The sequence below is a fragment of the Pyrus communis genome, chromosome 1 (genome assembly GCF_963583255.1).
Source record: "Pyrus communis chromosome 1, drPyrComm1.1, whole genome shotgun sequence".
NCBI lineage: Eukaryota > Viridiplantae > Streptophyta > Magnoliopsida > Rosales > Rosaceae > Pyrus > Pyrus communis.
Genome location: NC_084803.1, coordinates 12,263,388 through 12,276,091, shown reverse-complemented (window position 1 = coordinate 12,276,091; position 12,704 = coordinate 12,263,388). Strand labels below are relative to the sequence as shown.

The following is a 12,704-nucleotide window of genomic DNA, read 5'->3' as shown; positions in this document are numbered from 1 at the left end:
ATGGGTGCAAAGATGAAGGTGGTCGCTTCAGACCAAACCAAGACCATCACCAAACAGGTCACAAGCATGAAGGGTGGCCTTAGAACCATGCCTTTTATCATCTGTATGCTCTCTTTTACGATCAGGATCTCTGTGCATGATGTTTTTTTTTTATTCGACAAATAAAAACAGATATATGTTCTAGCTAGAACCGGACTACTTATGTGACATCCCTAGTTTGTGGTATAATTTTATTTTGATGATCAAATTATGGTTTATGCGAATGTTTTTCATGTGCAGCAAATGAGTCATTCGAAAAGGTTGCAAGCTTTGGTCTTCAGGCTAATATGATCTTTTACTTGATATTTGAATATCACTTGGACGCCGCTACTGGAACTAGCATCTTGTTCTTGTGGTCAGCCTTGTCAAATTTTACGCCTATTATCGGAGCTTTTCTCGCCGATTCTCTCTGGGGTCGGTTTCATGTGATTTCTATGGGAACAATCGTTAGCCTATTTGTAAGCAAAGTTTGCCCTAATTCTCCATATCATGTTAAGTTGTCATCTATGTTACGTGCACAAAAAAATTAATAGAAAATTAGATTTTAATGCTTCAATAAGATGAAGTTTAGAAAAATATTTTATACAAGATTAAAAATTAATTTTAGTCCCTAGACTCTATTAATGCCAGTTTTATGGTGTTCAAAAATAAAATTTTAAAATTATATTATAAATTTTAATTCTCATTATAGTATCTTATGAAGATATTTTTGTAGATATTTTTCGGTACACTTATATTTTTGCATATTGTCTTATGTGTCATTAATTCATTGTAATATATTTAGGTATGAACATTTCGGTACACTAGTTTAGTATATAATATGTTTAGGTACAGACATTTCGGTACACTAGTTTAGTATAATATATTTAGGTACGGATATTTCGGTACACTAGTTTTGAATCATATATTTAGCTACGGAATTTTTGGTACACTTATGTTTTTGCATATTTTCTTATGTGCCACTAATTCACTACAATGTATTTAGGTACTACAATATATTTAAATACGGACATTTTAGTACACTAATTTAGTAAAATATATTATGATACAAACGTTTAGGTACACTAATTACAAGAAGTTAAATAAAATTAATGAATTAAATTGTGTATAATAATAAATTTAAAATTTAATGTAATAACATTAAATAAGATATCTATTAAATATTAAAACAAAAGTATATATGAATTTGAATTAAGTACACATTAAAGGACTAAAATCAATGTCTAATCTAACACCAAATTTTTATTAAATTTTAATCTTCTTCAAGGATTAAAGTTCAAAAACCCCAAAAATTAATCATATTTTTCCTTGCAGGGAATGATTGTGTTATGGCTAACAGCAAAACTTCCACAAACAAGGCCACATCATTGCGACCCGTACAAAGAAAAATGTGTTCCAGCAAACACAGCTCAAGTCATGCTTCTCTTCGCCTCATTCGGCCTCATGTCGATTGGAGCCGGTGGCATCAGACCATGTTCCTTGGCCTTCGGTACCAATCAACTGGACAATCCAGACGACCCAAATAACGAAAGGCGCTTGCAGAGCTTCTTCAATTGGTATTATGCTTCGGTTGGAGTCTCAGTCATGCTTGCAGTGACAGTCATTGTTTATATTCAGGATCAAATTGGATGGGTTGTAGGGTTTGGAGTCCCTGTAGGGCTCATGTTCTTGTCCACTGTTTTCTTCTTCTTGGGATCTTCCCTTTATGTCAAAGTTCCTCCGAACAAGAACTTGTCTGCTGGATTTCTTCGAGTGTTTGCAGCTGCTTGGAAAAACAAAAACATGGCGTTGCCACCAAAGAATTTTGATGCATGGTACAGTCCCAAGGGTTCCAAGTTTGTCGCTCCGACAGATAAACTAAGGTAAAGGGACACCTAAATACATTATCTTGATAATATAACGTGGTATATGCATGTACTTAACTATATATGTCACTAAGCTATCATATTTTATTCCCTAATAGGCATAAAACAAAAACTCCAAAAAGAACAACGTATTTCACTTGTACGTATATATATCTTTGTATATATGAATCATCACATATCTACCACCAGTTTTATATAATCCTGAGCCTATTATATCAATTTTAGCTCGAGCCTGTAACACTGGTTTTACCCTTAACTTGCTTCCCTCCACACCTAGATAGCTCACCTCACATTAACTTATTTAATGAGAGAGATAGACTCATAGTTATATACAGAACTAGTTACACTTAAAATTTTCTCTTCACATGCATATGACAATTGGTTTTGACTTGATGTGTGTATTGATAATTTATATATATGCATATGTATTGGCTCATTTTAGGTACCTAAATAAAGCTTGCATCATAAGAAGTCCTGAAAAGGACATAGGCCCTGATGGTTTGGCCAAAGATCCATGGAGTTTATGCACTGTCAGGCAAGTACAGGAGCTGAAAGCCTTGATCCGAGTCCTGCCCATTTGGTCTAGCAGCATTATAATCTCAGTTATTATCAGCCAACACACGTTTCCCGCGCTCCAAGCAAAGTCCATGGAGAGGCATTTGTTTGGCAAGATCAAAATTCCAGCAGCCTCATTTTCCGTGTTTGGAATCCTCACTCTCACAATATGGGTGGCCATCTACGACCGTATTATAGTCCCCTTGATATCAAAGTACACGAAAAGGCCACGCGGGCTTAGCTTCAAGCAACGAATAGGGGGTGGACTAGCAATCTCCTGTTTGGCAATGGCAGTGGCTGCAGAGGTTGAGAGGCACAGAAGACAAACAGCAATCCGAGAGGGTTTTTTGAACAAACCGGACGGTGTAGTCGGCATGTCTGCCAAGTGGATGATCCCACAACACTGCCTCATTGGACTCGCTGAGGCTCTCAATGCAATTGGGCAACTGGAGTTTTACTACTCTCAGTTCCCAAAAAGCATGTCCAGCATTGCAGTGGCTCTTTTGACGCTAGGGTTTGGAGTTGGGAGCTTGGTGGGGAGTTTACTTGTTACTATTATCGCTGATGCCACTAGAAAAGGAGGTGTGAGCTGGGTTTCAAGCAACCTAAACAAGGCTCACTACGATTATTACTATTGGATCGTTGCTGGGTTGAGTGTGGTAAATGTCTTTTACTTTTTACTGTGTAGTTGGGCATATGGGCACTGTGAGGATAAAACGATTTGGGATGAGGAAGAAGGGGAGGCAGGGGAGGAACTGTCCAAGTCCGGGGAGTATGCAGTTATGTTCTCCGCATAAATTAGGTCCCCGATGTGTTTAATTTCTGGGATTGTGTGCACATTAGGGTTTGCATAAGCATATAAAACCTAAACATGTCTATATATCCAGTGCTTAGTGTGATTTTTAGGACATGATATCTACACATTGTTCGTGTATTATTAGAATTTGCAATTAAGTTTGTTCGAACTTACGAGCGGATCGGATTTTTCACTTGCACAATCTCAGTTTAATTTATTTTTATTTTGTTATACAAGCAATATTTTATGTTAAATTCAGTTTTTTATTTATTTAAGGGAATTGTTATTGACCCTCTAAAAATCTCATTTTTTACTCCAAATTTTTTATAATTAGAAAGAATAATACACTTCTAAGAAGTGTGGAATGAGATTTTTGAAATGCTAATAACAGTTCCCTTATTTAAAATCTCATTTATTTTATAACTTTGTAACCTTGTTTAATGATTAAAATATATGTTTTCAAGATCATTCATTAAAAATATCAACCCTACAAAAACTCAACAAATTAGAAATTATTTTAATGATTTAATTAACATTGTCATATCAACTGGAAAATCTTTATCAGTGTTTTGGATAACAATTAGATGATTAAATAATTTATGATTTACTTGTTTTTTGCATTTATGAATTTTAGGGTAATATAAAATTTGGACAATTTTGATCAACAAGTATTATTGCACTAGAAAAACTTGCATGGAATGAATATTCACCGTCACGTGATGTTGTAGAATTTCGATTCAATATTTCAATATAAAGTAAAAAAAAAAAAAATTATAGATGACATTATTGGTTCATTTGTAAGTGTATTTCAAATGATTGAAAGCGTTTTTAAAATGACTTAAAGCACTTAAAGTACTTCCTGCAAGAACTACTTCAAGTGTTTTTTTCATAAATCATTTGAATTTTTACTAAAAATTGGTTTAAAAAGTATTTTTACAAAAAAAAAAAAAAAATGTTTTCAACAATTTTAAAAGCAGTTTCAAACGAACCTATGTTATTACTTATTAGAGCAATGCATCACCTGAACCAATGTAACTATGTAAGAGCTCGTTTGGCAAGTGATTTTAAATGGTTAAAATAGCTTTTAAAGAAAATGTTTTTGGGTATCAAAAGCACTAGCTATGTGCTTATTGTAAAAAAGATCATTTTGATTCCGATCCCTAGTCAACTCAATTGTTAGATTGAAATCTTATTGTTTTTTATTTTTTGATCAAAGTCTTTTAACTTTATACACCTCAGCATTTTAGTATTACTATATTTCCAAATCATCTTAAATAAAAAACTGGAATTTAAAATATTGATTGCAGTCCAACATTTAAGGGATTTAAATTCAAGAATTTATGCAATTTAAAAATTTATGGGATCATATATGTACAAATCTCACGAATTATGAGACTTAAAAATTAGAAGGGAAAAAAAAAATTTCTACAATAAAAATTCATGCACACTGCACATATTTTTGTGAATTTCATCGAGTAGTATTAAGGGAAATAATGTACCCCATGAAATATGGGTACATACCGAATTTACAAGAAAACTCATGGGTACATTTAAAAACTCAAAGAAAAGAATGTACATCATACCTCATTGTTTTATAGACATGCATATGTGGGTACATAAAATGCAGCAACCTTAAAAACCATTTTACATAATATTCTCTAAAAACTTTGTACCCATATATTTATGTAAAAACGAATTTGAACCAACATATTAGAGCAATAGATATATTAGAACGAAACATGTAGATTAAAAATGTACCCATGGATATAAGTGCAGCCAACCAGACATTGAATAATCAAGACTAATATATAATAATAAAAGAAAAAGAAAAAAATATATATAAAGAATAAAAGAAGATGACTTCAGAATGGTATAATTTTCACATAGCCCGCTTACTCTGCAATCTCTGCATATTTGAATCAACTAGATTCCTTGAGAAAGCGATGCCTGCGCTGCCTTGCCCATGCCATACAAATCTCACAAGCCGATAAAACCATTGATGCTAATTTGTATTTTAATCACAATAGGTTTATTCAACATATATGCATTGGATCAATTCAGGAGTGGAGAAAAAATGGAGAAAATTGGGTTTGGGGTGTTGTAAATTCTGGATGTGCATAAGGGAAGAAGAAGAATGGAGAGGAGTTCAAACGGATTTTCTTTGTTTTAAACTTACTCATATAGTTTATTTTACCTTAAATGCACAAAGGGATAAGATTTCATTTATGATGATGTGTAATATTTTAAATACTAAAATGATGACATGGAATAAGTCAAAGGACCTTGATCTAAAATAGAAAAATAATAAAGTTTCAATCAATGTAATATGAAAATAAGGGATGGAAACTTAATTTTTCCAAGGTCATTTTGATTCCGGTCCCTAGTCAACTCAATTGTTAGATTGAAATCTTATTGTTTTTTATTTTTTGATCAATGTCTTTTGACTTTGTACACCTCAGCATTTTAGTATTACTATATTTCCATGTCATCTTTATGATATCTTAAATAAAAAACTGTAAATTAAAATATTGATTGCAATCCAATAGGAACCTAATTTTTCTTTGCAAAAATCACTTCAAGTGATTTTCCATTATTAACTTACATTTTTACAAGAATTGATTCTAAAATATTTTCTTTCAAAATATTTAAAAGTACTTGTGTTGACTCTAAAAATTACAAAACCTACGTGGCGCGCAGGCCGAGTAACTAATAAGCTAATTACGTCATTCGGTTGAATATGGGGCGTGCCAACTCGTCGGCCGAGCTCGGCCGAGAAGTAAAATTCGTTGATGTCGCGTTGAGCACGTTGTTGACTTCTCTATCTTGCGATTGCGACCGAGGAAGGAACACTCTCGGTCTCTGGGTTTTATAGCCTGAAGACAAGGCTACTAATTCTGCGGAGTTCACAAATCGTCGGAGCCCGATTCGGTCACTGTGATTATATTCGTAAGAGTATAAGCACGTCGAATCGAGACCAAACTGTATGGGCACAGGTACTCAAATGTGATGTATGTCTTGATGGTAAATGTAGTTCGGCCGTCGGAATGTCGAACCCTGAAACTTACTTTCGAGTATCCAATCATAAAATCACTCGGCGTCCAGTGCGCCGAGTAACGCAATTCGTAACACCTGACTACGCCGAGGAGGCTAGCAAGGTGACCTCTACCAACAAGGGTTCGAAAACCCTTCTCGGCCGAGACTTCGATAGGTAACCGGTCGGCATCGATGCAGTGCTGTTTATTCAAACTGAAGGTGCTTCTCGGTCGGCTGATTATGCGGCAGCAGTGCTGTTTATCCAAACTGAAGGTGCTCGCCGGGTGCCTCCACAGTGCTGTTTATCCAAACTGAAGGTGTATCGGCAGGAAAAGAAAAGGAAAAAATCTCAAGGTATTTGAGAGGTTTTGCGCAGGGCAATTGTATGCTGAATTGAATGGCCCCTGAATGGTGTTTGCAACCTTGTATTTATAAAAGCAGATGTGTGGTGCGGCTTCACTTGTGTAGAATTTGATTTTAATTCAAACTCATCAGCTAGAGTCTAGGTCAAAGACTTCTCAAGGTAAGCAACAACCTATCTTTTAGATGTCATCATTATCTCCTTACTTCATGCAAACAATTAGCATGCATCAGCCAATTTGATAAGCTTCGACACTGGAACCAAAGCATGCAGATAAGTAGCATGCAAGCCTATGCCTTAGGCATTCATTCCAACATGACTTGGCCATAAAAAGGCACCGCCAAAAATCCCTCAAATTCCAAAGGTGCAGGCCATTTGGTGATCATGACTCGTGGGTTGCCTTCCACGTGGAGACCATCAAAATGTCTCCCTTTTTCATGTCGTCTTATCCATGCAAACCATTTGCAAATCAATTGCAAATCCTTCTCTGCCATTATCACAAATCGGTGTTGATCATGATCACCATCATTGCACTATTTCACCTTTATCTGATACAGGTATTGATTAATCCATAGTATTGTCGCGTGAGTCGTACCAAACATCTTAAACCTGTTTGAAATGTACTTCTGCTGGAAATATGATTTGCTTCTCCATTTATCTTTAAACAACCCGCTGGATATAGCCAATATTAGGCTTAGATAATCCAATATATATATATATATATATATATATATATATATATATATATTAAGAGATAATATTATGATTAAAACCACAATATTATTCCTTAATAATAATTGAAAATTATCTCAACCACTTTATCATCCAACGGTCTAGAACTTTACTCATCTAACGACCTTGATTGTATGGGCCGATAGCGTAAATTTGGGTCCAAACATTGCCCCCCAGTTTCCTTGAGCTTCGGCCTTTAAGCCGAATGGTTAAGGAAATTAGCGCAGTCGAAGAAATATATGGTCGAGGAATCCACTCCATAGCCTGACAAGTCTCGAAATAAACCTCGACGAGCTGGCCGAGAAAAAACCAAATAGGGTCGAAGTCTTGAAGGCTCTTGCCCACTGCTTCTCATGGTACTCGGAATATATATATATATATATATATATATATATATGTATGTATGTACAAGTGCCTGATTGATATATATATATATATATATATATATATAGAGGTAGCTGATTGCCTGATATGATTTGTCTGCCATGCCTTTGGCATATATATATAGACACACACACACACATAAAACAAACCTGTGCCGAGCACCATCTCGCCGAGCTCGGCATGTGTGTTCGTGTATATATATGTTAGTGACTTATAAAAGTGGCTAAACCATATGGGGCCGAGAAAAATGAGCCGAGTTCAAGAAGCATTGGGTTAAAGTCACACCATCAAAACCACCATCACTCGGCTTTGAGGAAATTCATCTGTTTTCCACCAATGGGCTCCACGCCAGTCTTTTTCCTCTTTTTCAAATAAGGCCTTCCATGAATACCACCTGGGGAAATGAAAAAGAATTGGCATCATGTGGCGTGCCAAAAATTACGACATGGCCTTTATCTTCTTATACGCAGCATGCGGCAAATAATCTTTCTCGGCGAGCAACCGCCGATTATACCTGATAAACTTATAAGTCTAAAATTGGCTTGGCCAGAAACAACTTTTAAAATCGAGCACGTCATAATTTTGCCGAGCACACCATCTTGTTGCCCATATATATATATATATATATATATATATACATATATTCCACCGAAGCCTATATATGTTTGATAGTCGAACTACCAAGTTTCTCGCACCAAGGCTCTAAAGCTGGCCTCAATCTGCCAATCTTTTACACGGCCAATTTTTTTTTTTTTTTTTTGTCCCAGGGCTCAATGCTCGTTGCCCCCCCACGTATTTTCTTAAGTATCGGCCAAGAGGCCGAATGGTTAATAAAGTAATTTAGCAAATGGAAATAAAAGTGGCTGAACCATAAATAGGAGGAGGCCAACGATGCTTTATTCCAAGCCGAGATCTTTTAATATCAAAATTCTCAAATTGATTTCGCTCTAGGCTGAATGAAGAATTTTCTCCAAATATTTTTGACTTGGTGATATATTTTTCATTTTCGCCCGTCGAATGTGTTGAACAATTATTATGTCCCCCAGGCATAATTACTTCGTTAACTTCGGCTTTTAACTCGAGCAACTTGGCCGAATTGGATTGCTCCATGTCGGCTTTATTACCAATAATCATATCGATTGGCACAGTTTGTTCAACTGAAACCATGAATTGGTCTTGTTCGTCATTGGAACAGTTTTCTGACGAATTATTTTCTGAGTCAATTTTTGGCTCAGAAACTTGAACATTTTCTTTTAGGCCTACCACACTTTCAGCCGCGATCGAAAAAATAGGTGGCCTTTGTTATTCGGCCAAAGTAACAATTTTCTTAGGCCGATATTTGGTTACGGCCGGAGCGGAAAATTGCCCCCCGGTCTTTTCAACCAACCATTCCTCAAATGGAATCGATTTGTAGTCGAAAACGTAAGGAAAATATTTTCCATCTAGCCAGGTATTAAACCGAGCCCTGTCTTCATTTACCCATTGCTCTTGCAGGGTAACAGGAGCTTTTATTCTCAACATGTAAGCGAATGACTTTTGCATCTCTGTATGGCCACGAAGAATTTTTTCCACTTCCAAAGATCTTTTTCGTTCTTCATTGCGTTTTTTCAATTCCTCTAGACGTTCGTACAATCGGCTACGTTGAGCCAGATTGGAATCTTGATATATCATATGAACTTCGTAGTTTTAGCACTGGGTCCCACTGGGCGTGCCAAAATGTTGACTCTAAAAATTACAAAACCTACGTGGCGCGCAGGCCGAGTAACTAATAAGCTAACTACGTCATTCGGTTGAATGCGGGGCGTGCCAACTTGTCGGCCGAGCTCGGCCGAGGAGTAAAATTCGTTGATGTCGCGTTGAACGTGTTGTTGACTTCTCTATCTTGCGATTGCGACCGAGGAAGGAACACTCTCGGTCTCTGGGTTCTATAGCCTGAAGACAAGGCTACTAATTCTGCGGAGTTCACAAATCGTCAGAGCCCGATTCGGTCATTGTGATTATATTCGTAAAAGTATAAGCATGTCGAATCGAGACCAAACTGTATGGGCACAGGTACTCAAATGTGATGTATGTCTTGATGGTAAATGTAGTTCGGCCGTCGGAATGCCGAACCCTGAAACTTACTTGCGAGTATCCAATCATAAAATCACTCGGCGTCCAGTACGCCGAGTAACGCAATTCGTAACACCTGACTACGCCGAGGAGGCTAGCAACGTGACCTCTACCAACAAGGGTTCGAAAACTCTTCTCGGTCGAGACTTTGATAGGTAACCGGTCGACCTCGATGCAGTGTTGTTTATCCAAACTGAAGGTGCTTCTCGGTCGGCTGATTCTGCGGCAGCAGTGCTGTTTATCCAAACTGAAGGTGCCCACCGGGTGCCTCCACAGTGCTGTTTATCCAAACTGAAGGTGTATCGGCAGGAAAAGAAAAGGAAAAAATCTCAAGGTATTTGAGAGGTTTTGCGCAGGGCAATTGTATGCTGAATTGAAGGGCCCCTGAATGGTGTTCGCAACCTTGTATTTATAGAAGCAGATGTGTGGTGCGGCTTCACTTGTGTAGAATTTGATTTTAATTCAAACTCATCAGCTAGAGTCTAGGTCAAAGACTTTTCAAGGTAAGCAACAACCTATCTTTTAGATGTCATCATTATCTCCTTACTTCATGCAAACAATTAGCATGCATCAGCCAATTTGATAAGCTTCGGCACTGGAACCAAAGCATGCAGATAAGTAGCATGCAAGCCTATCCCTTAGGCATTCATTCCAACATGACTTGGCCATAAAAAGGCACCGCCAAAAATCCCTCAAATTCCAAAGGTGCAGGCCATTTGGTGATCATGACTCGTGGGTTGCCTTCCACGTGGAGACCATCAAAATGTTTCCCTTTTTCATGTCGTCTTATCCATGCAAACCATTTGCAAATCAATTGCAAATCCTTCTCTGCCGTTATCACAAATCGTTGTTGATCATGATCACCATCATTGCACTATTTCACCTTTATCTGATACAGGTATTGATTAATCCATAGTATTGTCGCGTGAGTCGTACCAAACATCTTAAACCCATTTGAAATGTACTTCTGCTGGAAATATGATTTGCTTCTCCATTTATCTTTAAACAACCCGCTGGATATAGCCAATATTAGGCTTAGATAATCCAATATATATATATATATATATATATATATATTTATATATATTAAGAGATAATATTATGATTAAAACCACAATATTATTCCTTAATAATAATTGAAAATTATCTCAACCACTTTATCATCCAACGGTCTAGAACTTTACTCATCTAACGGCCTTGATTGTATGGGCCGATAGCGTAAATTTGGGTCCAAACAACTTGTTAAACTAGCTCTAGGTCAATCTTAACCAATCCCACACCAAAAATATAAAAATAAAAAGAAAACAAATTAAAGACCGGACCCGAAAATAATCAAATCCAGTTGAAAAAACCCCTCAAGCCCACCATACTCTCCCTAGTAGTCCTCGTAATAGAAGGCTCTACATAGCGACTCCTGTACACCAAACTGCACACCCTTTCGTTCATCCTCCACCGTCCGATCATCGCATTCAATCACCGTAACCGCTGATCAAAAGCGATGGCTCCGATTGCAGTCGGCGATGTTATTCCAGACGGCACTCTCGCCTACCTCGACGAGGAAGACAAGGTCCAATCCGTCAACATCCACTCCCTCGCCGCCGGCAAAAAAGTCATCCTCTTCGGCGTCCCCGGTGCCTTCACCCCCACTTGCAGGTAAAAGCTCGAGGCTTTCGGTTTCCAATTTTATTGGATATAGAATTTTGTGCTAAACCTTACCCACTGTTTGGTTCCCGGGAAAATGGTAGGAAAATGTATAACAAATGAGCCCCGCATTGGTAAAGTTGCTTGCTTCGGTGTGAATTTGTTACTTGTGAAGTGGAAGGTTTACATTGGTGACTGGTTTGAATCGGACGGTTGTAGATATTTGGATTCTTTTCCGATGATTATTAGTTATTTTTCTGAGAAATTGAAGTTCTTGTTTTTGCTGTGGTTGTACAGTTTGAAGCATGTGCCTGGATTCATTGAGAAAGCAGAGGTACTTAAATCAAAGGGTGTTGAGAAAATTCTCTGCCTTAGCGGTATTACTTCTCCCGTTGTCGCTATGCATTGCTGGTTTATTGCTGTTACTCGATGGGGTGTTGTCAGAGAGGCTACTAATGAGCTCACGAATGATAGCTTTGTATGTCTATCAACCGCTCATGAGAATGTGATGCAAATTTGTTTACCAAACTCTTTTATTTTCAAGCTTGCTTGTGGTGAAGGATCCCTTTGTGATGAAGGCTTGGGCTTAAACATACCCCGAGAACAAAGATGTTCTTTTCCTTGCTGATGGCTCAGCAAAATACACCCATGATCTCGGCCTTGAGCTAGACCTTTCAGAGAAAGGGCTGGGAACTCGTTCTAAGAGGTGTGCTCTCTTGATCGAAGACCTCAAGGTGAAGGCTGCAAAAATCGAGAGTGGGGGCGAATTTACCATCTCCAGCGCCGATGACATCCTCAAGGCTCTTTGAATATTTACATTCCCTCACCCCAAGCTTGCTGCTTCTTGTATCTGAAATTTGAGCCTCCCTTTCTGTATTGACTCCAGCCTTTTTAGTCTGGTGGCATCTTATGTCTATGTGGATCTTCAAATCTTCTGTTTAGTAGTTTGTGCATTGAAAACGACGATGCGTTTAGGCGAAGAAATTTAAAATTACTAAAGAATTTTATTTTCCAGGATTTGGGAATTTTCTTTTTTTTTTCTTTTCTATTTTTGAACAAAAAAATATTGTCTACCACTAAGGGGAGGGGAGTGGACTTAGCCTCACAATGAGTTAGCAATAATGTGGTTTAAATTTGTCTTTGGCGAGAATCGAACTTATGACCTCTAGCAATAATATGGTTCAAA

General features: G+C 37.4%; 1 protein-coding gene and 1 pseudogene across 1 annotated transcript; both read left to right on the top strand.

Annotated features, from left to right (window-relative positions):
• LOC137746439 (protein NRT1/ PTR FAMILY 1.1-like) lies at positions 1-3,256 on the top strand. The gene is made up of 4 exons (XM_068486489.1): positions 1-103; positions 280-497; positions 1,354-1,901; positions 2,347-3,256. The coding sequence occupies exons 1-4, from the start codon at positions 1-3 to the stop codon at positions 3,254-3,256; spliced, it is 1,779 nt and encodes a 592-aa protein (XP_068342590.1).
• An 8,031-nt stretch (positions 3,257-11,287) lies between these two features.
• LOC137719373 (peroxiredoxin-2-like) lies at positions 11,288-12,528 on the top strand (annotated as a pseudogene).
• Positions 12,529-12,704: the final 176 nt, after the last annotated feature.